A 26559-nucleotide genomic window follows, 5' to 3' on the forward strand; every position below is an offset into this window, starting at 1 on the left:
GTAAAGAGCCTATGATCACTGGTTCCCATCCTAGTAAAGAGCTTCACATGTCAGATTAAACCATATTCACATAAAAACCTGCTTCACATATCTCATCCTATCCACAACTTCACACACATTCAACATTCCTCGATGAAAGATAACGTTTCCATCCCCTGTTCTCTAGCTCTAACCATGTTGAGATGTATAATTCATATATCATTCTATATATAGGGCGGAGAAGACATTGATAATTAATATAGTAAAGATACTATAAGAATTTTGAAGAAGGTATGGTATCTCAACCAACGGGAAAACTATTCTAGCATGGTCACGATGAAAATGTATGACCTTTAAAAAGTGTATGCCATGGGACCAGAACTGGTTTGGACAGGTAGTGTAAAACACATAATTGCACCAAGTATAGCTCATCATAAACAAGTAACACACCCAATAGATTCAGTATTCATACAAAATGTACATGGTCAGTGTATTGCATGACCTCGTACAATTTCATACTCTATTATTATTATTAAACGACAAGGCTGCATCTGCATGTAGCTCATTTTAGCAATTTACTAATCCAATAATGTACACAACAGAAATAAAATTACATAATGGAATGAAAACATTGAAGTTTGTATGTAATGCTAATCCCATCTTCATGAAAACTATTGCTACTCCTTTAAAGAATCTTCAGCTGAATGACCGTCACTAGGTTCAAGAGCAGCAATTTCCTTCATAACTTGAGCTTTGTCAGCTTCAAACTGTTCGTCCTCTGCATAATAATCCCCATGATCATGACATTCTGTGATGATAATATTGATACCATAAAAGCAAGTACAAACTCTTGAGAAATACCATCACCAGTTTACCTTTATCGACTTTTAAGTCACCTAATAGTCTCAAAAGTTTGTTTCTGTTTGTAATAAGTATGCCGGTGATATCAGACGGTTTATTTTGGTTAGCAGCAAAAAGCTGTCATGGAAAGCACAAATTGATAAGTTCTATAAGGAAGCAAAACTTGGGAGACATAAGGTTAAGAATAACACCTTCCAAATATTTACTATTATATAATATTAGTACCTTGAAAACATGAAATGCTTCTATTTGTATGCTCTTGCTTGACTCCTGCAAAATATATCAGCGACAATCCATCAAATGTCAGTATAAATATATATCTAAATCCTGAACTATCTGTTCAAAATAAAAATGTATGGTCATCAGAAAACCAGAGTTGAGCATATTGGTGCTCAGTAATCCTTATGCTTAGACAAGGGTGGAACAATAACAACAGGTCCAAGGCCTAAATAAATCTCAGTGATGTTTCAAGTACAACAAAATCGGGACATCTCTTTGTTTTTTTTAATATATATTTTAACATGTGTGTATACAAAGAGATAAAAGTAAGTGAGAGATTTAGATAAATGAGTACAGTATCAAATATGAACTCAAATATTTTGACAGAGCAGATGTACACTTTCTGGGGCTAAAAAGAGCAACTGAATAGTCCTACATATAAATATATAATGAATATTTATAGAGCATACTCTTAGAAGATTCATGAAAATCCTCAAGTTGTCTCTTGAGCTGACATATTGTGTCATTACATGCGAGTTTGAGCGATCAAGTAACATATCTCCTAGCAACTGTAAAATGAGAAATAAAGATATTCAACAAATACATAAATTCATTATTGCAAAATAAAAGTAGTGATACTAATGCATTGACATAATATAACATAGGATTGCAAAGACTAATGATCTTAGCATACACAAAATAAGCAAAGATTCCTTAAAACCTGAATATATATTTTCAAGCAGAGAATCTCTGCAGGTTTGCTTCATTCAAGAAATTCTTATAATTGAGAACAACACCAAAACATATATCATACCTTGACAGCTTGACGCCTTGTAACATAATTGGAAGATTCCAACAGCTTAGAGTTATATTCATCAAAAAACTGAGATGTGGGCATGTGGCAACAAAAGTAGTCAGTAATGCTTGGTAACTAACATATAATGACATTTTAATAATCCAGATTAAAAATAAAGCTCGTGACATTTTAGAATTTTTTTTTTCTGAGAGCAATATTGTTATCTATGACAGAAACTTCCGTTTAAAAGAAAACAAACTTGTTAGATTATCTTTCTCAAAATAATGTTATAGTAGAAAACCAGAACTCCAGAAGCAATATCGCTCCAAGAGTTACCATGGTAAGGAAATCACAATCTAACCCATTCCCACATAAACACCAAGCTACAAAACTATACTGTAAGAACCTTTACCAATCAAGTATACCACCCATGATAGCAAGATAGGACAAAAAGTGGCATGTCAATAAAGGTGTATAAATTTATAATATAAAAATGCTTCTTTCTACTTAAGTCTAAAAGAGGAAGTGGGACCAACCCATTCATAATTCTTAGTGAGGAATTCGGCTACAGTAGATTTATGTCTTGTCAAGAGTTCCTGCAAAAAAAGACATATAAAACATCCAACTTTGTCTAGAAGTGCATGGCATCAAAAGACTAAAAACTACCTTAAAAGTTGCTGCAGCATCTGCAGCTATGTCGAAATTGGGTAGTTGAATATAGTCAAAAAAGTTCTTCATATGAGGTGACTCCAGAACATATCTTATATAAAATCAAGAATTATAATATCACAATTCACAAGGGTTATAATAGAAAGAAATTACATAGATGGAAAAAAAATCTACTTCGATGGTTCAGTATTTAATTTGAGTATCCTACATAGTGTCAGTCTCATTTGGCAATTAACATAAATCTCTGCAATTATATATGGAAGTAAATTAAAAGACCTAGAGATGGGTTGAAGAGAAAAACTATTCTAGCATGGTCACAATGAATGACTAAAATGGTTGTGTTTCCAGCTGTGACCAGAAAATGAAATTATGTAATAGTTTTTGCTTACTTTGCAACAATCTGGTGTCTTATGCACTCCCTCAACATTGCACCATAGTGTAAAGTCATGGTTGTGTCTTGATAGCTAAAAGGAAAGCGTTTTTAATGAATAGGATGTTATAAGCGAAGAAAGCAAAAGTGTGGTGAACAATGGTAATATTAAAAGGATTGTTGGACGCATATCCATACCCAGATATCAAAATATCTATAAGACCGATATTTGCTTCCAAGTAATCAGATGCAATCAATTTATACTGAACCTGTTGCCTCTGTAAATTTGCAACAACTTGGGTGGCATCTTTTCTGGTCTCGAGATTGAATTTAGGGAGAGAAATGATAAGAAGTTGCATAGTGTTTTCCTTAAAGAATTCTTGTGTCAATTGAGAACAAGCTTCAGGGACAGGTTCAGTTTCACTGTCACCGTATAGGATTGACTTGAGCTCCCTCATGTTTTTGGATAACTCGATCATCTGCAATGATGAATTATTAGATGTGAATAAGTGATGATAGTAATAATAATAATATGATATATATACCTTGTTGTTGTTGTTGTTGTTGTTATCTCCATTAGTGAGGAAAATGAGAAGATCTCTGGTATGACGAACAATATGAGAAGGAGTACGGGGCTTAGGCTTGAAAAGGATCTTCGGTATCTCCGGAGTCTGCTCCGCCGAAGATCCTCCTCTCCCAGCCCCACTGCTTTTAGACAAACACGATCCTATTTTGATTTCTCTTCTCTCCCTCTCTCTCTCTCTCCCTCTCTCTCTCTCTCTCTCTCTCAACACCTTCTACGACTCTACCACTAATGTTACCTCTATGCTTCTTCTTAATCACATTCAATTCATTAATTAATTACAAAACCAATTCTATTATTTATTCATATTATAATCTCTATTAACTATATTTTTATATTTATCTATACTAGTATGTACAAGCACTTCGTGTCTATCGAAGTGTCTGTCGGTCAATATTGCATAATATTATATATTCAATTATGATAATGTATAGTTATTTTTGTGTGTTTATGATAATGTATAGATTATGTGAGATACATGATTAATTAATATTTTGGTAGTGATTAATTAGGATTATATGGTTTTTTTTGTAAAATTAAATAATGTGAAGGGTAAAATAGGAAGTAAAAATTAGACCATGTTTTGGTTTTATATATAGTATATATTTATATCTATAACCATATATAATCATCACCAAGTATTTTCAGTTTCCCACGAGTATCTTTACATATGAGGCAATCTTAGTGTGAGTTAGAAATATATGTAGATATGTGGGGCTAACTTTCTTAGCATGTATTTTTTTATCTACAAGACTCGAACCCAAAACCTTATTTAAAAAGAATAAACATATACCACTTGAACTAACATTTGTTGATACCATCACCAACTTATGTATATATATATATATTAGTCACTTATTTTAATATGTAATACAATTATTTTAATATAAATATTATATATATTAAAATAACTATAATTATATATTAGAATAACTAGCTAATATATATATTCAAATCAGAAAACTTTTATTGAGTCCCTTTTACTAAAATTGGTGACATGGTAACATTAGAATGTCATGAGGCAATGTTTTTATTTCTTTAAATTTCTTTAAACAACCATGAGTCAACCAACGTGGTAAATACTTGTTTTCCTTTGAGTAAAGTCTTAGATTCAGTTCTTATGAATGAAAAAAATACATGCTGAGAGAATTAGCACCACATATTTGCGAATATTCTCAGCTCGGATAGGATTACCTCCAGTGTGAGAATACATGTAGAAAACCAAATGAGTTACATATCTTCACGTTACTTACAACATTTAATATTTACCAAAATTTTGAAGTGTATTATTGAAGAGAATAAAATATTTCTTTATATTAGTAAATAAGTTATCTCATGTAAGGCTAACTAAAATCATGAATTTTATTTGACCATTTTAATGGCAAGAGGTAATAATTTATACTCTAATTATAATAAACGCTTGACAATATAATTACTGCACCAAGGCAACAACCATTCAAATAAGGAATCAAATCAATTTAATATTAGAAATAATTATTTGTTTATTTTTTAAGTAAACTTTGAATATGTAACATTGTAATAAATTTCTGCCTGTCCTTTTTTTATAAATTTATTTTGCAATTTTTGTTTTAGTCTTATTTATACGTGTCAACAAATACTTCGTGTCTGCTGACCCACATTTTTATTTTATAATATTAAGTATTAAATTTATATTTTTTATTTTAGAGAATTAGAATGTTTTTTTATTGGATGTATATCATGTTATAATTTTTGTATTTATTATAGCATCCAACTTAGAGGAGGTATATTAATTACAATTATCTAGAATTATATAGTTTTACTTTAGAAATAAAAAATATTAAGAACAAAATAAGAAAATAAAATCATGACAGTAATTATTTCAAGTTTTGACTTTGTATATAATATAAGTTTTAGATTTATATATAGATAGTATCGTTTTCAAAATTTTATATATAATATATTTCACACCAATTTTTAGACCATCGAAAGAAGTTCTTTTGCTATGGGAGGCTTAACAATTATCTCGAAACTTTTATTACAATATTCAAATTACTTCAGTTGCATCTATATCTAGTTTTATTAATGGAATTTTTATCTTACTATCAGAAAAAATATATGTATGGATAGTTAATTTTTTTATACATTATAGATATATTATCCATTATTCAATTTAGTCATCAATGACTCTTAAAAAAATAATATAAATAAATAGTGGATAATACACTAATTAAGCATAAGTCTTTATATTAATTATACATTACAATCTTTTACTATTTTTTGAAGTTCACTATACACATGCATAACATAATTGTAATTATTCTCTCATCTATCTACAAATGAGGGAACCATTGCCAACTTCCGTTATAATTTATCTTAAATTAGAAAACTATAATGTATACTATAAGGCATAAGCTTTTAATTTTATTGTATATAAAAATGTTGCAAAAGTAGCATTTTCACGTGACATACCCAATCTGTTTTTATTTATTAATGAAAAGTGTAAAAGATAATAAGATAGACATTAATTTTCCGATGTTGCATTATTTCCAAAAACTTCATTAAATGTAGGGTTTGTTTCCTACCAAAAAAATATATTAAAACAGTTAATTTCTACCTGCTCTGAAGGTAAAATCTAAGACAACAATTCCTTATATACTTTTGAAAGTTAGAACTCCATACACAAAAATAAAATATGTAAGATACAACATACAAATTATTATATCAGATTATAAATTGAGAGTTATGTTTTATACTTTTGTATAGTAACTATTTTGATTTAGATAATTATTTTTTACTTAATCTTATATAATTTAATATTTATATTGTACTATTAAATTAATATATGTCTTCCTTTAACTAAAAATTTAGGCCTTTCATTTAATTATAATATTAAATGTATTTTCGAATATCAACATGAAACATCCTATTCTGAGCTAAAAGCTCAACATAAGCTAATGAGTCGTGATCAAACGTCTTATAATCCATGTTAAACCTCAAACGTTGGACAAACATAAAATCTCCACACATATTAATAACTAATACAATTCAATATTACAAAGTGTATGTCTAATGGATCGAGTTGGAAGTCTGTAAATAATGTTCAGATGTTGTCATATGCGCTCAACGAACCTCCAACTGACTTCTCACGACCTTTTATTGCACCCACTTGCGTTGGGCGCACCACCCACTATGCTAAGCGCATAAGAAACTGTGGCTAAATGCTTATTTTCATTGCTCGAGCTAATCGATTAAGTCAATTAATTGAGTTAAATGTGGAAATTTGCTTATTTGATCCGACCATTCATATTGAAGATCTATCAGTTAGGTACAACATATTTAAAATTTAGTTCGATCCAATGGTGAACAAATGTGATATAGTGATTTTACTTGGACATGTCATGATTGAATTCTTGTTTTTGTCCGGAACTTCTCTTTTTGCAACTATTCTACTGGAATAAACCTACAAAACACTTCAAATGTGAAATTTGGCCATTTAAACAAATTTAATCATGTATTAGTATAATTTCATTTATTTGAATTGATTAAGTAGTTAAAGAATGTATATAAAATATGATAATTTTAACATGAGATAAAAAGTTAAGGAAAAAATGAAAATGAAAGAAAGGTGTATCTTCTCCATTGTGGTAAATACATTTTTATTATTATTTTGAGAAGCCTAAGATTTCAGTCCTATCATCTTATAGACTTTACATTTCTGCTTTCAGAAAACGAAAATACAAAACCTACTTTTATTTATTTAGTTTTAAATCACCAACAAATCTAAAAATATCGCATTATTTTTTATCTTTTAACAGTCGCGTAGGAAACAATGAAATAAGAAAATGTTTTAACTTCAAAATTTAAAAAAAAATGAAAGAATATTACATTTAACTTCAAAATTACTAGAATACACTTTTTAGAAAGAAAAAAAAAGTCATGAATGAGTCTATAAAATTCAAAAAATTACTTGAATATTGATAAATAAATAAAATAATTATTTAACTTGAAAATTGATGAATGATATTTTAAAGTTTTTTGGTATTTTAAATTTTTGTAAAAAGAAGTGACACAAGATTAGGTTAGTTGTTGAATAAAATATGGTAACGCTTGTCCTAAGACATGCTAAACTTGCATTGCTTATAAAAATATGATTTGTTTAATCATTGGTCACGTTATTAGTGAGGTTGCCTCTTCTTTCATTTCTTATATAAGAATCAAACTCATCATAGCTAGTTCATACATACATACATGCATATGAGCACGAGTATGGCACAAAAGAAGGCTACTTTCATAGCTTTAGTAACATCATTTTCACTTTTCATTTTCATTTTCATTTCCATTTTCTTTGATTACATAGCTTGCTTAGAAGAAGATCGTTCCATATACTTGGTCTTATTGGAAGGAGATGGTGTTGCTTTTCATCAAGATTCACCAAGAGTTTACCCCAATAGGTATATATAGAAACCTTAACTTACATGCATTATGCACTACTTTATTTTCTCTATTTCCCCATACATCACAACATATATAATCTCTTATCCACTTTGCATATTTATTTCTAAATGTAAAATAATTGTAATAATAAAGCTTTCTAACATTATCATCTTAATATATATTGTCCAAATCAAACTTCTTACAGGTGATGTTTACAAGGTGTAGACATTTTCTTCTCTTCATTTCTCTCATCTGATGGTGAACAATATTTCAAAACATAAAAAGAAATTTATTATTTTATTATATAAATAAATCAATTAAATGTTAAAATCAAAGAAACTGAGAGGATAGGAACTTCTACGCTCCCTCCACTTGAGGCTTATGGGATAATCGTTCCATTGAAATGCATTGATCCAACTTTTTAACTTTCTCCCACACAAATTTGATTTTAAGATCAAAATTTAATCATAAATAATTCAAATATATAATAAGATGAAGTGGAATTGAGTTTACACCCAAATAAGCAATGGATTAGTAATTTATTGACTACAACTATACTAGGCTAATGGTGATAATTTCATTTGTGAGAAAATTCATTAATCATCGCTGGTTACTAACGTATGCTACTATAGAATTGAGCTTTTCTATTTTGGCAAAACATAAGTGATTAAAAATGAACAAAAAAAGTAAATAAAAATATTAAATATATCAATATCTATCTATATCTATCTATAACTATTTTATATAGTCTATTTTTTCATTGCATATTTTGCCATTCTAATTAATTATTATAATAATGTTTTTACACACCAAAAATAACATATTATCAATGTAGTTTTTTTTTTTAAATTTACAATTCATTTTCATATTTCTTTTATCACAAAAATATAATATCATGTATACTTAATATGATTTTTATATAATTCTTTAAAGGGAAAGATATAAAAAGTAAATATTCAAGTAAATAAAAAGGTAGAACGATAGACATATAGTATTTGTTGACACGTCTATATAAGTACAAATGAATGTTATTTTTATTAATAAACAATGAAACTGACATATATTAATATTGATTACAAATTCAGATGACCATAAACATTGATTATTATATATATAAGTAAAACTCAGATGAGCATAAACATTTATTATAAATTTAAATATTAATTATATTTAATGTTAATTAAAAAAGTTATTAAAACTGACTTGGTCCTAATCATTAAAAAAAGTTAAAAATTATGTTATAATTTTAATATATTATAAACATAGGTATTTTGTCACATATTTGCATAGAATAATTTATAAAAGTTCAAGTGTATTGAAATGGCTTAAGCATCTACAGATTTAAAAAGAGCTCTAATTTAATAATATGGTTATATAGTTTAGAAGTATTATGAGCTAGTTTTGGCTAATACGAAATCTCCATGACCTGACCCATATGATGGTTTATTTTGTGCATGTGTAATTAATTAGCGGTGCATCCATAGCACATGCAAGGCGATTATTGGAAGAATCTCATGATCTACTTCTCCAAACCACTCTTGATACTGGAACCTACACTAAACTCCACAGCTTCAAACATCATATTAATGGCTTTGCTGTTTACACAACACCTTCTCAGGTTGCAAGACTGAGAGTTATGAAAGGAGTGAAGATGGTGGAGAAAGACAGAGGAGCAAAAATGATGACAACATACACTCCTGAGCTTCTAAGTTTAAGGAAGGGAATATGGGCTCAAGAAGGTGGAGAGATAAATGCAGGTGAAGGAGTTGTGATTGGTTTTGTGGATAGTGGAATCAACCCACTTCATCCCAGTTTTGCTTATGATCCCATGCATACATTCACATCAAATCTTTCTCATTTTGTTCCTACTTGTGAGACGGGCCCACACTTCCCACTTAGTTCTTGCAATGGGAAGATAGTATCAGCTAGGTACTTCTCTGCCGGGGCTGAAGCTACTGCTACCCTTAATGCTTCACTTGATTTTCTTTCACCTTTTGATGCAGATGGACATGGAAGGTACATCTTAACCTTCCAACTTCTTTCATTCTTTAGAGGTCATTAGTACTTCAACTCCTGAAAATAATATGTAATTTGGTTTCAGTCACGTGGCATCAATTGCTGCTGGAAATGCTGGTGTTCCTGTTGTTGTCAACGATTATTACTATGGCCGAGCCAGTGGTATGGCACCGCGTGCAAGGTGAGCTTTCTGCTGTTTCTGTGTGGTTGTTTTGAATATTTACATAATATGTATGAAACACTTATTCACATGACAAATTATCTCTTTTGGTAAAAAATAAATGATTAAGTTTTTGTAGCTATGAAAAATGTTAATGTCATTTGCAGGATTGCTGTTTATAAGGCTATCTATCCATCAGTGGGAACGCTTGCAGATGTTATTGCAGCTATCGATCACGTAAGTGCAGATTTTTCACTTCCCGTCTCAAACTGACTAGATTCATCAGTAGGATAGAGTTGAGTGGTTGATGGAGACAATATTGCAATGCTTCAAGAAAAGCTAGTAATAGTATAGTTAGTACAGTTAGTAGTACTAAACCTTGATAGCTTGTTTGATTTATGCAGGCTATCCTGGATGGGGTGGATATCCTAACACTATCTATTGGACCAGATGATCCACCAGAAGGCACATTGACCTTCTTGAGTATATTTGACATTTGCTTGTTATATGCACAAAAGGCAGGAGTTTTAGTGGTGCAAGCTGCAGGGAATAAGGGTCCAGCGTCTTCGACCGTAGTGTCATACAGTCCCTGGACTATAGGTGTTGCAGCTTGCACTACAGGCAGAAGGTACCCTGCTTCTCTACTTCTTGGAAATGGCACTATAGTAGATGGAGTTGGACTATCAGGTACTTCTGGACAATCCTTATATCCACTTATTTGTTCTCTGTTTAGCTCTCCAAATGGTAATAGTGTTTGAGGTTCTTATCAACAGGACCAAGTTTTGGAAATGGGACAATTTTGCAAAGGCTTGTATTAGCGAAGGATGCATTAAAAATAAATGGAACATTCCCAAGGACACCGGAGTACATAGAAGAGTGTCAACATCCAGAAGCTTTTGACCCTAATATAGTGTTTGCAAGTGTCATTATATGCACCTTCTCAGAGGGTTTCTATGATGGAACCTCAACTCTTGGTGCCATTGTCCACACATCAAAGGCTCTAGGATTCGCAGCTTATATTCTAGTTCCGAACCCAAGTTATGGAGATTATATTGCAGAGCCAATTCCTTTTGATTTTCCCGGTATTATGATCCCTCGTGTAGCTGATGCCAAGGTATAAAAAGAGAACTAATTAGTCATCATTTTAAATTTTTAACTAATCAGATATACGAACTGTTGCTTTCATGTGTAGGTTATATTACAGCATTACGAAGATGAAACCAAGAGGGATGAGAAGGGAACTGCAACAGAATTTTGTGCTAGGGCAGCTGTAGGAGAAGGAAGAGTCGCCTCTTTCACAGGGCGGTCATCGGTAGTTAGTAGGTTTTCTTCAAGGGGTCCAGATATCATTGACATGAAAGGAAATCTTGCTGATATACTTAAACCTGATATTATTGCCCCAGGCCACCAAATATGGGGAGCATGGACCCCTATTAGTGCCTTACAACCTATGCTAACAGGTATGTTATGAGTGATGCATAATTATATATTTGCAATCATACATAAATAAATCATAAATCATGTTATACTCTTTAACTACCATACAGGGCACAATTTTGCATTACTATCTGGTACCAGCATGGCCGCACCTCATGTAGCTGGAATCGCAGCACTTATCAAGCAATATAATCCATTATGGACTCCATCTATGATAGCATCTGCAATCTCCACAACCGGCACAAAGCATGATAATCTTGGAGAGGTTTTGATGGCAGAAGGGTTTCAACCCAACAGCTTGTATCCATCTACTCCTCTTGAACACGGTGCAGGCATGGTGAACCCCAATGATGCCAATGATCCAGGCTTGGTACTATCATCAGGTATGTTACTACTTACCAGTGAAGTAGCAGAGGCAGAGACTTAAATGGTTTATCAGCAGATCAGCTTGATTCTTTTACCTAAAGTAATATGATTGATTATTTACTGTTTCTGAAACAGGATATACAGATTACATTAGCTTCTTGTGCTCTTTGCCCAACATCAACCCGAATAAAGTAACTGCAGCAACTGGAGAACCTTGCAACACACACTTGTTTGCTGATCCACATAATCTAAACCTTCCTTCAGTAACAATATCAGCACTGAAAGGATCAGTTTCGGTGCGAAGAACTGTCATGAACATAGGGAACAATACAGAGACATATGTGGGCGCGGTTATACCACCAAATGGAACTAGAGTCAACTTGTATCCAACTTTGTTCACCGTAAGTCCACAAGAAACACAAGATCTAGAAATACAGATCAGTGCCACCCAATCAATGGAAAAGTTCAGCTTTGGTGAAATTGTTTTGACAGGAAGTTTAAATCACATTGTAAGAATAACATTGTCAGTGATACCAGTTTCAATATAATAAAGATCATATTTTAAATATCATGGCTGCGTGTGTATGTTTATAATGATATAATCCATGTATAACATAGTCTCATTAAGTATAAATATGAAATTGATGCTTGGTACACTACTACTACTAGTCTCAACTATTTCAATGGTATTGTTGTTGGTGAATATACTAGAATGACTGCGTTTATTTGGATGTATTATTATCATTGTTCCTCCACCACAATACATCAAAGATGAAAGCTGATTTCATCACAAGCAGTGCAGCCTATGAAATCCAGCACTGCTAACTACAATAGAAACTAACTTATCATTCATCAAAAGACTAATACAACCTTCATATTCGGACTAATTTTTAAATGTTAATGAAAATAAGAATAATTTAAGAAGAAAATTGATGCAGGGAAAACTTAGTCTAACTCTAAATGAGATATATAAGTCATGTTAAAGTAAAGTTTTAAATAAATAAGTCGAACTCAAATCACCTCAAATTTTTTACAAAGCAAGCTTAATTTGTAATTGTTAGAGACCAACCACATTTTCCTTTAATAATTGGCCGGCGGCTAGCAAGATTTTCTCCCAACAGTTATTATAGTTTATATGTGGTGTAATTCATTGTATGTTATTTAACTTCAAAAATGAGTTACATATTCGCTTTTCTTGTGATGCACTCAAATGATTTGTGTAAGTAGTATTCTGAACTTAGACTACCAAGAAAGAACAATACTTATGCATTCAATTTCCTCTTGTCAACCACCCTCCCATTTTTTGTGTATATAAAAACACTCACCACATTCATCATTCACCAACAACTAACTCACCCATCACAAATTATTAGAGGCCATGAAGCTCTTTAATGCAGCAATCATGAGCTTGTGTGCAGCAATAGCATTAGCAATTATTGCACCCTCTTTTAGTTTGGATGTGGAAAATGGCATTGCATCATATGAAAGTGAAGAGACAGCATCATCCTTAAGGGGAATGAAGCGGAACTTGATGGGGTATAATATGACATGTGATAAGTTTGCAAGAGTTTGCCTTTTGAAGAATAGCCCTGGCCCTGATTGCTGCAACAAAAAATGTGTGAATGTGAAGAGTGATCATTTGAATTGTGGAATGTGTGGCTATAAGTGTAAGTACACTGAGATTTGCTGCATGGGGAAATGTGTTAATGCGTCCTATGACAAAACCAACTGTGGAGGGTGTAACAACAAGTGCAACAAGGGAGAGTATTGTGTTTATGGAATGTGCAACTATGCATAATAAGATTAACTTCTCTTGTTACTTATTCTAGCCTTAAGGATTAATCTAATCCACTGCAAGAATATGATTTTCTATATTATGAACTGTATAATAAGATTTGCATTACATTATTACATCATATAAAGAGAATAATAAGTTATCCTTTGCTTCTTGGCAATGTCTTCTGCTCTATGTTTATGTAGGCCCCTCCCTCATACATATTAAAATAATATATATGAGAGCATTAACAATTATATATCATCTTCTAAATCCTACTATACTATAAAAATAATATCAATTAATATATAGAATGAATAGATGTACGGCTAAGATGTGATGGGAAGCGAGTGTTGAAATTGTCCCTGAAAGAAAGGAATAAATAATATGACAGAGCCTTAACTCCTAAGTCTTGAATTCTCTGTTTTCATCTCTCAACTTGTTTCTCTCTTCTGCAAACAGGTGAAGATGAGTAAAGGATTGCATGCTTTGTTGTTGTTGTTGTTGTTTGGTTGTGTAATGTCACGTGACCATGGGTTGCATAGGATTGCACTGAAACGGGTTAAATTGGATCCTAACAATCGTGTTGCTTCAAGAATGGACGAAACTGACATTGTTGGGTTGAAGAATTACTTGGATGCTCAGTATTATGGTGAAATTGGTATTGGAAATCCTCCTCAGAAGTTCACTGTCATTTTTGACACTGGTAGCTCTAATCTCTGGCTTCCTTCCTCCAAATGTACCTTCTCGGTAAGCTTCTTTTTACAACTATGGGAACTTGTTATTATTTTCCAACTCCAATTTCCTTGTGTCGTTTTGCATATTGGTGCAGGTTTCATGCTACTTCCATCCCAAGTACAAGTCTACCAAATCAAATTCGTATAGGAAAAATGGTTTGGAAATCATATACTTCTCATTTATGCCATTTCAAGGACATAGAATATGGGATTTTACTTATGACATTTGAAGTTTTTCTTCTTGTTATTTAGGAACTCGTGCTGCAATTCAGTATGGTACTGGAGCAATTTCTGGCTTCTTTAGCTATGACAGTGTCAGAGTTGGTGACATAGTTGTAAAGAACCAGGTAATGCTGATTATCAATCCCTTTTCAGCCAATAGAAGAGGATGTGTGAGCTTAAATCCTTCACTATGTCAATTTATAATTGATTGAGTACCTTTTTTTATCCCCACCAGGAATTTATTGAAGCAACTAGAGAGCCTGGTGTTATATTTTTGGTGGCAAAGTTTGATGGTATACTAGGACTTGGGTTTCAAGAGATATCAGTTGGAAAGGCTGTTCCAGTGTGGTAACTGTTAACGTTTTTTAAATGTTGATTTATCATTTTGTTAAATGTTTATTTGATTCCCATGTGATTCTTAGATCTGCATGTCACAGGTATAATATGCTTGAACAAGGTCTTATTAAGGAACCAGTATTTTCATTTTGGCTCAACCGTAACCCAGAGGAAGAGGAAGGGGGTGAGATTGTGTTTGGTGGTGTTGATCCTGCTCATTACAGGGGAAAGCACACTTATGTGCCTGTAACTAGAAAAGGATATTGGCAGGTTAGTAATCAAATATCACCTTTGTTTTATTTATTAAAATATAATATGCTGAATGCTTTATTTTTTCCTTGTTCAGTTTGACATGGGAGATGTACTTATTGACGGGAAACCCTCTGGTATGTGTATAAGTAGAAATGCCTTTCAGTTTTTCCTATGATGTTTTGAGCATTTTCGTAAATGGTTCATGGCTGTGATTAATTAGACTGACCTGATGTCCTGATCATATTATTATTCAGGATATTGTGCTAATGGCTGTTCAGCAATTGCAGACTCAGGGACTTCTTTATTGGCAGGTCCAACGGTATGAATAAATACTTTTACAAATAAGTTGCCATTTAAGCCTTTAATTTTTTGACTGTGGAGTTTGATGGAAAGCCAGTTAAGCAACTGTCACCGTTACCTGCGATAAACAGGATGAATGAAAGTAATTTTCTTATGGATGATCTTAAATTATAGTTGTTGAATGCTTATCCATCTAATGGTAGGTATCAGTTATACATCCTCCTTTTTCGCTTTTAGGTAGTTTACTATTTTAACATGATTACATGCAGCACTCAATTTGTTCTTCCTCCGGGAATTGTCTCTTGTGGTTGCATATTAGGGCCTTTAGAAATTGACAATTGTGGTTGCATTGTTTATGTTACCAAATTAATAAAACACGCATAAGCAACTGAAAAATTGATGGTCGGTAGCGAAAGATGAAAAACACTTATTATTTACCATTCTCTGAAAGAATCCTTTCACCCTTATCTCCCGTTTATCTAGCTGATCCCCTCTTGCTAACTAACTAACTGCTCTATTGGCCCCAAGTTATTTCCCTAACTATTTTTCCTTCCCTTTCTCCTGACTAGCGCGTTTCTATAATCAAATATGTTGTTTGTTATTATAGACTGTGATTACTATGATAAATCATGCAATTGGAGCATCTGGAGTTGTAAGCAAAGAATGCAGGGCTGTTGTGTCACAGTATGGGCAAACAATCATGGACTTGCTTTTGGCTGAAGTGAGTAACATTTGTAATATAGCATATTTTGGTTGCATTTAATTTTTGCAAGGTTGTGTGCATGTTAGATAGATCTCTGGTTATCTTTCAGAAAGAATTTTCTGATGGTTTTAGCTTTAACTCTTGTAGGCAAAGCCAAAGAAGATCTGTTCCGATATTGGATTGTGCGCCTTTGATGGTACTCGTGGGGTGAAGTAAGGCCCGCATATTTTACTCTTTGGATTTTGTTATCAATTACTTAGATAGTTCGATGTATTCACGTTTTTTTGTTTTGCCATTTTAGTGTGGGTATCGAGAGTGTGGTCGATGAGAATGAAAGAAAAACATCTGGTGGTCTTCATGGTGCTTCTTGCTCCGCATGTGAGATGGCAGTTGTTTGGATACAGAGGCAGCTGAGTGAGAATCAGACACAAGATCGGATACTAAGCTATGTCAATCAGGTTAGTCAATTGTCTTGGTTTTTGTAGTTGAGTACCTCAATCCCTCTTTTGACCCTCTAGCCTTCATGACAATATTGCAGCTATGTGATAGAATGCCAAGTCCAATGGGAGAATCAGCTGTTGACTGTGGAAGTATCTCTTCATTGCCTACTGTTTCTTTGACGATTGGTGGAAGAATTTTTGATCTTGGCCCACAAGAGGTATGATGTACTAGAACCTGATTGTTTCCTTTTTACAAGGGCTGATCACTTGCTAGTTACTACCCTTTATGTTATATGAAGAGATAAAAATCATGTGGAGATAGGAATAACATCGTGAAGCTAGTTAACATCAGTTGAAAAAAGCTTTCCAGTATGTTATGTCATATAGCTTCTTTACTTGAAAGAATTATGGGTTGACATCTTCCACGGTCCTAGTGTTTTTGCCTTGTGTTTTTCTTGTTCATTGGTTGATAAATGATACTTGACTTCCTACCCTGTCACATTTATAAGTTATGGACTTCAACTACTACTACTACTGTAATAATATTTTTGTGGTTATTAGTGGATAGTTGCATAAGTTGTATGCAAATTGGTTGTGTGTGTCCTCATGTGGTTTATTTTCCAGTACATCCTGAAGGTGGGTGAAGGTCCTGCAGCTGAATGCATTAGTGGCTTTACAGCTTTGGATATTCCTCCTCCACGTGGCCCTCTCTGGTACATGAAATGAAATGTGTTTAATTATATGTGATGAATTATATGTGATGAATTTGATTTATATATGGTGCAGGATCCTTGGAGATGTCTTCATGGGGCGCTATCACACGGTCTTTGATTTTGGTGAAAAGAGAGTTGGATTTGCCGAAGCAGCATAAATCATGTTACTAGTTGGATTTGCTGTAGACATGCCTCTCGCTTCTTTACTTATCTTATTTTGCAACTTGCATGTATTATTGTGTGTATGCTGCATAAATTTCATGGATTTAACATTACACACTGTTTTTTACACTGTTATTATTATCTCCACTATACGTTTAATTAAGGATCAATTTATTATTATCTGTAAATACAAATCAAATAATTCGAAATAAATTGATTTAATAAAAGATGATATTACCATTATGGTGAGGAGAGAAGTCATGAGACTTGGATTTTTCATGTTCACTCGGTTTAGTTGAATATGATTGAATTTTATTGGGTCTAGAGTCAAGTTTGGTTCAAAATTTAGACTCATTCAATATTTAGGGTCGAAAAATGGATAAACATAACTTAGTCTAATCTATCTTAGAGTCATCCATTCACCATATTTGTAGGTGTATAATGTGATCATTGAATTGCATAAAAAGAAATGACATCTCTCAGTCTAAAATATTATTAATTTTTAAATTTTTCATCATATATATATGATTAGTAGTATATAATATATATCATTTCATATTGATAATCATAATTAATATTAATTAAAATTGACATGATATCTTTTCATTTTTTTTCACTCAAACTCCACAATCTCCATGAAAAACACTTACCACGTGTGCCAAACAAATCTGACAGTGTCAGTGGAACGCTGTCCGAGGCTAGATGGTCCAAGTATAGCGAAAGTTACGTGTCTGGTCAAGGTTTATCCACGTACCATGTTTTATGAAAAAAATATCTTTCTATGACAAATTGTGTTAGACATATTAGTGTAGTATATATGTATTATTGTTATAAAAATACATACATAATTATAAAAAAACTTACAAAAAAAAATTTCTTTATTGTTAAAAAGTCGGTTTAGGATAACTGAATTTTCGATGGGTAACTTTCTAACATACATTGATTATATTTCTCAACATCAAATTTTCAGTCACTTTGAAAATTCAAATTGACCCTAATCAATTTCTTGGTATAATTTTTTTAACGTGAATTATATTAAATAACAAAATGGATTGATTGTTCGGAAGTTGGTATGAGTCAAACCAACTTCTCAAGGTGAAGAAAAAATATGTTTTGTTATATAAAGATGGACCCAAAAAAATTTGTATTTCCGTATTTTTTAGCATCATTGAGATAAATTTCCCAATAATGTGCATCCATGTTATAATTAAGTTACCAAGGAGAAACATTGTGTTCAAAAGCAATTTCAATTATGTAACTTTATTTAATATAAACATATAACATATTATTCAAAAGAAAGGATATTATTCCATTATTGCAATTTAAATTCTGTAGTTGGAAATTTATGGTTAAAATTTTGAATTAAAAGTAGTTGTATGTTATTTGTATCTGGACCAGAAGTTGGACCAAATGAAAACTAAGAATGAAGAGAAGGTTTTGTTATTTCTAAATGAGGACAATGACCATAATCTAAACAACTTCATATGAATCTGGACGTTAACTTGGAAGAATACAGTACGGTGCTTTTAACTTTATGCATCGGGGTACAAATTATGAAGAACTTCCCTTATTCTCCATCTCTTAACAAATAAATTTATCAAAAAAGAAAGAAAGAAATGACACATGTAATATAGAAATATGAAATATTTTCATTTAAAAATTTGAAGGATTAGGAGTATCGATTGAAAAAGATAATATATCTATTAGCACAGTTTACATTTTGTATATAAAGTATGCATATTATTAAAGTATAAACTATCTGGTCGAGTGGCTAAGAAAATGAGAGGGTAAAGTGTTATTATTTATAACTAAATTGGTATGTGGCATCACACAGCTTATATTATATTATTCTATATATAGCAGCATAGCCATATGATATTATTCATCACAAACACACTCACTCTATCTCAATTCTCAACTGGTTAGCTTCTTATCTCTATCTCTCTATTTATTACACTATCTATGGCTTATGTTTGTGGCTTATGTTTCAGATCAGAGCAACTCCATCCAACATTGAATATGGCTGATTTGTTGGACTGGCCTAACAAAGATAACCGTCGCTTCCTTCATGCTGTCTACCGCGTTGGGGATCTTGAGCGCACCATCAAGTACAATGAGAGTCCTTGTTCATTATTACTTTTGTAATGTTTAACTTTATGCTTAACATTTCCTCACTGTTTTGTCAGGTTTTATACTGAGAGCCTTGGATTTAAGCTTTTGAGGCAAAGAGATGTTCCAGAGGAGAAATATGCCAATGCTTTTCTTGGGTTTGGTCCTGAAGAATCCTATTTTGCTGTTGAATTAACATACAGTATGATTCTTTCATTATAATATAATTTACCTTATTTTGTTGTATTCCTCCAACATTTAGTTACCATTTATTTGTCCTTGAATGTGTTTTTATTGTCAGATTATGGAGTGACCTCATATGACATTGGAGATGGCTTTGTACATTTTGGTATTGCAACTCAAGATGTAAGTAAGCTAGAATGTAACTTAACAGAAGCTTGAGCATCTATTTTACAGTGTGAACAAAATGAAGCATTTGAGTTTTACTTGAATTTTCAGGTTTACAAATTGGTTGAAAACATAAGAGCCAAGGGCGGAAAAATCACAAGGGAACCTGGTCCAGTTGAGGGTGGAACAACTATCATTGCCTTTGTAAAGGATCCTGATGGTTACCCTTTTGCACTAATCCAAAGACCTTCAATCACTGATCCATTTGCTCAAATAGCACTTCGTGTTGGTGATTTAGACCGTGCAATTAAGTTTTATGAAAAGGTACCACTCCATGTCCAAATATTTAAGGATCAAATTTTGATCTCCTACTTCCTATGAATTAAGGATCTAGTTCAGGAACTCATAGCTTTAAGTACAGAACTGCATCTGATGATATGTGATTTGAATATTGTGACAGGCTTTGGGCTTGAAGGTTGTGAGGAAGGATGATAGGCCTGAGTCCAAGGTGAACTTCCTTATCAACTTAACCTTAGTAATTAATATATATATATATATATATATATATAATACATGTTGATTGTTGAACCTATCCCACTGATGCTGCATCTTGCATGTTCTGCAGTACACTGTAGCAGCTCTTGGGTATGCAGATGAGAATGAGACAACTGTGTTAGAATTGACATATAATTATGGTGTCACTGAATACTCAAAGGGAGATGCTTATGCACAGGTTAGTGTGTTCGTTAATAGGTTATATTACCTTACTTTATTGTAGCCTAGACTTGATAAACTTTGTGTGGCATGTATCAGATTGCTGTTGGCACTGATGACGTATACAAGACTGCAGAGTTAGTTAAGAAAGTCATAGAAGAAGTCGGAGGGAAGATTATTCGGGAACCTGGGCCCCTTCCCGGCCTTAAAACCAAAATCACTTCTTTCTTAGATCCAGAAGGCTGGAAAACTGTAAGTCTCCACTTTCTACCATTTTAACTTAATTTGATGTTATATTTTTATGTTAATCCGTGTGAATTAGCCTCATAATTATTGGTGCTGATAGAGTGCAATGCACTGTGTTATAATTCATAATTCATTTTGTAGGCATTCGTTGACAATGAAGATTTCCTGAAGGAACTGCAGCAGTGAAGAATGAGCTTTACAACAACAAAAATAAGTAGCTGTACTGCTTTTGTGTGAATAAGCTGTCTAGCATTGATCACTCATCCTTGTACCTTTATTTATATTTACTACTTTCAGTATCCTTGTTTCTATGTGGTTATGTAACATGCTCTATCATTAATATAATATTCAAGTATTAAATGTCGCTTAGCAGTGTTTTAAAACTGGACCTATAAAAAGGGTTGCAAAAAATCCATTTAACCATCATTCATCCTAACCAATCGATCAACCTATAAAAAGCATCCTGGAATGACATCATTATCCAATCCTATCTTAGAAAATTAGAAGTTCCAAGGTAGATAAAATGAAATATGCAATAGATAGATTATACAAGAGAACCCATAGCTGCAAATATGAGAAAGTGGGATACTGAGTAGATTCATTAAAAACGTAAACAAGAAGTAAACCTAAACCCGGATAAAGCATAGACCATTGGTAAAAACTCACAAATATCAAATAATGGATTACTCTCTATCTGAAGTGAAGCATGTATGTTTTACTTTCTACGCTTCAACAATGCTAGTCTTGGAGAGGAGTGATAGCTCTATGAGCCAAAGAATTGATAGAAAAAATGAGATCTTGGATTGGGAATCTGAGTAGAATAATTGATAGAAAGAGAAGGAGGCAAATGAGGAGGAGGTTTGGAAGCAAAGAAAGGCTTAAGAAGTGAGAGTTAAGAGTTAAGATCATACATTTTGGGGTTCATAGGCTAAAGCAATATCATTTTCATCAATATTATTTTAATAAAGATACTTATTCAAAACTGGGGTTTGGGTGTAACAAAAGCATTCAACAATCTTTATTCATACACAACTCTAACAAGTAAATCTAAGACCAAAAGGGTCCCTCTCATTCCCTCAAGCTTAAAATATCAGAAATGAATAAAGGCCACTATGTATTTGCTCACTGCTTTGAAATTATCAATATCTACTTTAGACCAAATCTCCATGCTGCAACCGTCAAATGAAGAAAGAAATGATTATGAAAATACAAAATTGACTGAAGAAGCACATATAATAAAAAGCAATGAGGAAGGAGATAATGATTAATATATTGATCTGATAATAATAAAGGACAAGGTCATATGGGAGTATTGGTAGGTCTGACTAAAGTGTACGGTAACGTTATGCAGACATGTACACTCAAACAAATCCAAATCCAAATGAAGATAGGTACACCCAACTACGCCTCTACCTACATATGCTATTATATTAAAATATACTTTTCATCCTAAACTCAGTAATAGACTTCTACCAATGACTACAACATCAACAATGAAATGGATAATTGCATTGTTGTTACCTCAGCCCATAGCCTTTTGTCCACTATTACTATTATTTCTATTAATTTTTTACCAAAAGCCGTGCCCCTCTCACACTTGCTACACTTACAACACTTACTCTTTTTTGTGTTCGATTCGTCCCTTCCATACCCATCCAATCAATCCCAATGTCCCTTTCCTTTTACCATAATACCCTTTCTCCTTTTCTCCCTTTCCTTTTACTACTCCCTACTAGTTGAAGTTGAAGTTGAAGTTGAAGTTGAAGTTGAAGTTGAAGTTGAAGTTGAAGTTGAAGTTGAAGTTGAAGTTGAAGTTGAAGTTGAAGTTGAAGTTGAAGTTGAAGTTGAAGTTGAAGTTGAAGTTGAAGTTGAAGTTGAAGTTGAAGTTGAAGTTGAAGTTGAAGTTGAAGTTGAAGTTGAAATTCCCCTTTCCCTTTCTCTATTCTATCATGGCCAAACCCACCACTCCTCCTACGACGTCGTTTTCAGTGATTAAGCCTGAGCATTACGCTCACAGCCCTGTTCATTACGCTGTCGTTTTGGGAGACCACACCAAACTCTCTAGATTAATCTCTACGCTTCCTCGTCTTCCAGATCCTTCTAAAACTCTAACTGACTCTGACTCACTCGCTCAAGAGCGCGTTGCGGATCAGATCTCAGCCCTTCTTGACCGCCGTGACGTTCCTAATAGAGAAACTCCTCTCCATATAGCTGTTCGCCTCAACGACGTCTTCGCCGCCCGCATTCTAGCCAATGCCGGCGCTGACGTCTCCCTTCAGAATTCTGCTGGATGGAATGCTTTACAGGAAGCTCTCTGCCGCCGCGCCTCTGATATTTCACATGTTCTCCTCCGTCTCCACCACCTCAACGCCTGGTCCAAATGGCGCCGCCGTTTGCCTCGCGTCATCTCTGTCCTCCGCCGTATGAAAGATTTCTACATGGAAATCTCCTTCCATTTCGAGAGCTCCGTCATTCCATTTGTCGGCAAGATCGCTCCCTCAGACACCTACAAAATCTGGAAGCTCGGCGGGAATCTCCGCGCTGATACCTCTCTCGCTGGCTTCGATGGCTTGAAGATCCAGCGCGCTGATCAGAGCTTCCTCTTCCTCGGCGACGGAGATCTCACACACAATATCTCCTCCGGTTCGTTACTAGTTCTTAACCGCGACGACCGTAAAATCTTTGATGCGTTTGAGAACGCCGGAGGACCGATGAGCGAGTCTGACATAGAAGGATTCTGCTCTCAGACGAGCGTTTACCGTCCCGGAATGGATGTCACAAATGCCGAGCTAGTGAGAAGAACCAATTGGAGAAAACAAGAGAAAACAGAGAGCGTTGGAGAGTGGAAAGCAAAGGTGTACGAAATGAACAACGTCGTTTTCAGTTTCCGGTCACGGAAAGTCGCCACTAACGAATCTGATGTGGCTGGAAGTGAACAGGTTCTACCGTTAGAACTAGACGAAGATGAAGACGGTTTTCTCGTCGCGGAGAACCCATTCCCTTTGCACGATAAGAGAAGACACAGCAGTTTCGTGAGTCAGGAGAGGGAGTGGGTCCCAGTGGGAAGGAACAGCGTGGACCTACCTTCAACAGCCACTGCACCGCCGAGAATGTCATCGGTAACTGCTAGCGTTACTATGACGGCGACACCGCAGACAAAGGAGAAAGAGTATGTTAAGAGTTTACGGCCGTCGGTGTGGCTAACGGAGCAGTTTCCGTTAAAGACGGAGGAGCTGTTACCGTTACTGGACATTCTTGCCAACAAGGTTAAAGCGGTTAGGAGGCTCAGAGAGTTACTCACAACAAAGTTCCCACCGGGAACGTTCCCGGTAAAGGTAAGGGAGTTATTTGTAATAAACTTTATTTTGAGGTGCAAATCTGTCTTTTAAGTTATAAAATCAGATTCTGTTTTGGAATTTTGTGATAATTATTATTATATATGTTATGTATGGTGTGGGGATTTGGTGGTTTCAGCAAGCAACAGCATGACTTGACATGCTAGTAGAAGCTTTGGTGGGACTGTGTGGGACCCATGTGGTCGGTTACTTAGGACCCTCATTTGAATCAAGGGTCATGAGTAATGTGGACCCCATGCATACAGGCCAATGGTACAATCTGGTCCCACCCCAGGATGTCTTGGCATTTCAGTACTTTTCTGTTTGGCACTATCCTGTTGACCATTGATAAACCTTATTAATACAACAAGTACCATAACATCAATATGCTTAAAGATGCAGCATGGTTGATTTTATTTGATTTATGATTTGGAGTTAAATGTGTTATGTTTAAAGCACATCAATTAGCTCACTGAATCAAACTTGCATGATGAGATCAATTCATAAACTAACCGATAGGAGCATAAGATAACAGACGGCTAGAGTTATAATTTTTCTGAAGTAGCTTATAAAATAGAGTTTAATATCTATGCATATCACCAACCATACCATGTGTTAATCATCAACTGTAGATGATGAAACTTGCATAGGTATTAAACTGTCAAATATGGGTTTGTAGGTTATGTTCAATAAGTTAATTTATCAAAAAGATTTTCTGTTTTCTATTGTTTCGGGTCAGGTGGCTATACCGGTGGTCCCTACAGTAAAAGTAGTGATAACGTTCACAAAGTTTGTGGAGCTGCAACCTGTGGAGCAATTCTTCACTCCATTCTCAAGTCCAAGGCATTTGGTCACAAGCAGTGAAGATGGAGATGAAAAGCAAAAGCCAGAAGAAATCCGGTACTCAACTTCATCTGCACCATCCACATGGCTTAGACGAAACAATAGCCAATCGACTAAGCTGCAACAACAAAAATGTTCTTCCATGTCATTGGATTCAGACCCTTTTGCCATTCCTAATGGATATACGTGGAGCAGTACTGGTGTGGATGATAAATCAAAGAAAATGAAGAAATCCAAGTCCGTGAGAAAGTCCAAGTAAAAAAAAACAAAGGGAAACTAAACAATTCTATTCTGGTAGGATTGGATAAGAGAGATATGAATGAATAGGATGTTGTCTTTATTTGTTAATTGTTACTTGTTTTTAACGCCAACTTGCGACCACAATGTAGATATACCGTCTAATTTTCCAACCAACTGTGGCATGGAGAAGAAAATTGGTGTTCATAGAAAAGGGTACTTAGTGGCTAATTAAAGCTATGTTTCTTTGCTTACAGTTTTATTTTTTCAGTCTTATAATATATAGGTTCTTTTCTTTCATTTTGTCAAATTCTGCATACTGCATTTGCTGCTTAGGGTAAGGGGCTAACATTTAGATATTGATGAAGAGAAGGTAGATATATCTGTGGTTCAAATGCACACTCCAGCTCAAAAGGAAAATGAATTTAATTTTGGAATCCAAGTATATTTGAGATTTAGAGTCTCTCAATTTCTTCACTTAATTGATTTACGTACAAGTTGTTGTTGACTGTGGGAATCTCTTCAAATAAGAATTATCTTCTCCAATCAATTCTCTAAAATAGCGCCCAAAGTATTGATTTTCTATATTGTACTTGTGTTATAGTTATTCATTTGATTGAGGCTCTTGTTCACTTTTACTTTATCTCTGCATAATTCAATCCCCTTAGTACAAAAGACGTTTCTCTCTAAACTTTAGTCCTTTTTCTCATCTCTGGACAACCCTTCCTTTTTCTTTTTAAAGTTTTCTAACTCTGCTGTGTAGCATTGAACCACATCTTTAGATGCAATAAGAAATATTAATATTTTAATAGTGATATAATTTTAAGAAATATAATTTCTTTTACTGCTTCTAAACATATATAAAAGTGGTTTGGTCCCCTCACAAGTTTCCATTTTTTACGCTGAAAAAGGCAAAAGAAAAACTATTAGAAGAAATAACAGTGGTATAAACAATTATTGAGTGGTAGTATGTACTAGATGGGACTTCTTAACAGCTAAGTAACAGATTCATGCATTGTTAATAAAAGTGAACATTATTGGATGACAAATACCTTTGGCCTTCTATGAAAGTGTCTCACAACTCATAATAAAACTTTCTAATTATAGCTGATTTGGTTAATAGGGAAGTCACACAGAATAAGATAATATGTTATATTTTGTTACAATTTAAAGTTTGGTTACCCAGCAAAATAGAATAGGTTATCATATCCATTTT

General features: G+C 33.7%; 6 protein-coding genes across 6 annotated transcripts; 5 read left to right on the plus strand and 1 right to left on the minus strand.

Moving 5' to 3' along the window:
- Positions 1-407: 407 nt before the first annotated feature.
- LOC109341455 (putative MO25-like protein At5g47540) lies at positions 408-4690 on the minus strand. Its single transcript, XM_019579370.1, has 11 exons — positions 4634-4690; positions 3440-3688; positions 3093-3373; positions 2914-2988; positions 2522-2615; positions 2392-2451; positions 1874-1942; positions 1530-1628; positions 1066-1110; positions 855-957; positions 408-757 (listed from the first exon to the last, which is right to left on the minus strand). Exons 1-11 carry the CDS (start codon positions 4688-4690, stop codon positions 657-659), a joined length of 1233 nt encoding a protein of 410 aa, XP_019434915.1. The 3' UTR covers positions 408-656.
- A 3010-nt stretch (positions 4691-7700) lies between these two features.
- On the plus strand, positions 7701-12480 carry LOC109341456 (subtilisin-like protease SBT2.4). The gene is made up of 9 exons (XM_019579371.1): positions 7701-7910; positions 9364-9909; positions 9995-10090; positions 10237-10306; positions 10474-10756; positions 10843-11183; positions 11262-11529; positions 11617-11889; positions 12008-12480. The coding sequence occupies exons 1-9, from the start codon at positions 7708-7710 to the stop codon at positions 12418-12420; spliced, it is 2493 nt and encodes an 830-aa protein (XP_019434916.1). The 5' UTR covers positions 7701-7707; the 3' UTR covers positions 12421-12480.
- A 507-nt stretch (positions 12481-12987) lies between these two features.
- Positions 12988-13796, plus strand: LOC109341468 (stigma-specific STIG1-like protein 1). Its single transcript, XM_019579387.1, has one exon. The coding sequence runs from the start codon at positions 13251-13253 to the stop codon at positions 13668-13670; it is 420 nt and encodes a 139-aa protein (XP_019434932.1). The 5' UTR covers positions 12988-13250; the 3' UTR covers positions 13671-13796.
- Positions 13797-14084: 288 nt separating this feature from the next.
- LOC109341462 (aspartic proteinase-like) lies at positions 14085-26553 on the plus strand. The gene is made up of 14 exons (XM_019579380.1): positions 14085-14396; positions 14479-14539; positions 14636-14730; positions 14841-14953; positions 15043-15211; positions 15288-15327; positions 15448-15512; positions 16101-16214; positions 16344-16408; positions 16498-16654; positions 16735-16854; positions 17261-17349; positions 17423-17512; positions 26543-26553. Exons 1-13 carry the CDS (start codon positions 14115-14117, stop codon positions 17505-17507), a joined length of 1455 nt encoding a protein of 484 aa, XP_019434925.1. The 5' UTR covers positions 14085-14114; the 3' UTR covers positions 17508-17512; positions 26543-26553.
- LOC109341466 (putative lactoylglutathione lyase) lies at positions 19343-21297 on the plus strand. Its single transcript, XM_019579385.1, has 9 exons — positions 19343-19432; positions 19503-19619; positions 19698-19822; positions 19922-19986; positions 20080-20292; positions 20429-20476; positions 20594-20701; positions 20782-20934; positions 21070-21297. Exons 2-9 carry the CDS (start codon positions 19531-19533, stop codon positions 21112-21114), a joined length of 846 nt encoding a protein of 281 aa, XP_019434930.1. The 5' UTR covers positions 19343-19432; positions 19503-19530; the 3' UTR covers positions 21115-21297.
- Positions 22878-25595, plus strand: LOC109341460 (ankyrin repeat domain-containing protein 13C-like). Its single transcript, XM_019579378.1, has 2 exons — positions 22878-24263; positions 25003-25595. The coding sequence occupies exons 1-2, from the start codon at positions 22878-22880 to the stop codon at positions 25363-25365; spliced, it is 1749 nt and encodes a 582-aa protein (XP_019434923.1). The 3' UTR covers positions 25366-25595.
- Positions 26554-26559: the final 6 nt, after the last annotated feature.

The sequence above is a fragment of the Lupinus angustifolius genome, unplaced genomic scaffold (assembly GCF_001865875.1).
Source record: "Lupinus angustifolius cultivar Tanjil unplaced genomic scaffold, LupAngTanjil_v1.0 Scaffold_466, whole genome shotgun sequence".
Taxonomy (NCBI): Eukaryota; Viridiplantae; Streptophyta; class Magnoliopsida; order Fabales; family Fabaceae; genus Lupinus; species Lupinus angustifolius.

Coding starts and splice junctions, on each gene's coding strand:
- LOC109341462 (XM_019579380.1), top strand. CDS start 14,115: ATGAGTAAAGGATTGCATGCTTTGTTGTTGTTGTTGTTGTTTGGTTGT. Junction 14,397..14,478: donor CCTCCAAATGTACCTTCTCG/GTAAGCTTCTTT, acceptor ATATTGGTGCAG/GTTTCATGCTACTTCCATCC. Junction 16,215..16,343: donor TGGACTTGCTTTTGGCTGAA/GTGAGTAACATT, acceptor TAACTCTTGTAG/GCAAAGCCAAAGAAGATCTG.
- LOC109341455 (XM_019579370.1), bottom strand. CDS start 4,690: ATGTATTCTCACACTGGAGGTAATCCTATCCGAGCTGAGAATATTCGC. Junction 2,616..2,913: donor AGACACCAGATTGTTGCAAA/GTAAGCAAAAAC, acceptor ATTTTATATAAG/ATATGTTCTGGAGTCACCTC. Junction 1,111..1,529: donor TTTTCATGAATCTTCTAAGA/GTATGCTCTATA, acceptor TATATTTTGCAG/GAGTCAAGCAAGAGCATACA.
- LOC109341466 (XM_019579385.1), top strand. CDS start 19,531: ATGGCTGATTTGTTGGACTGGCCTAACAAAGATAACCGTCGCTTCCTT. Junction 19,823..19,921: donor TGCTGTTGAATTAACATACA/GTATGATTCTTT, acceptor TTTTATTGTCAG/ATTATGGAGTGACCTCATAT. Junction 20,293..20,428: donor CAATTAAGTTTTATGAAAAG/GTACCACTCCAT, acceptor ATATTGTGACAG/GCTTTGGGCTTGAAGGTTGT.
- LOC109341460 (XM_019579378.1), top strand. CDS start 22,878: ATGGCCAAACCCACCACTCCTCCTACGACGTCGTTTTCAGTGATTAAG. Junction 24,264..25,002: donor CGGGAACGTTCCCGGTAAAG/GTAAGGGAGTTA, acceptor GTTTCGGGTCAG/GTGGCTATACCGGTGGTCCC.
- LOC109341456 (XM_019579371.1), top strand. CDS start 7,708: ATGCATATGAGCACGAGTATGGCACAAAAGAAGGCTACTTTCATAGCT. Junction 11,184..11,261: donor CTCGTGTAGCTGATGCCAAG/GTATAAAAAGAG, acceptor TTTCATGTGTAG/GTTATATTACAGCATTACGA. Junction 11,890..12,007: donor AGGCTTGGTACTATCATCAG/GTATGTTACTAC, acceptor TTTCTGAAACAG/GATATACAGATTACATTAGC.
- LOC109341468 (XM_019579387.1), top strand. CDS start 13,251: ATGAAGCTCTTTAATGCAGCAATCATGAGCTTGTGTGCAGCAATAGCA.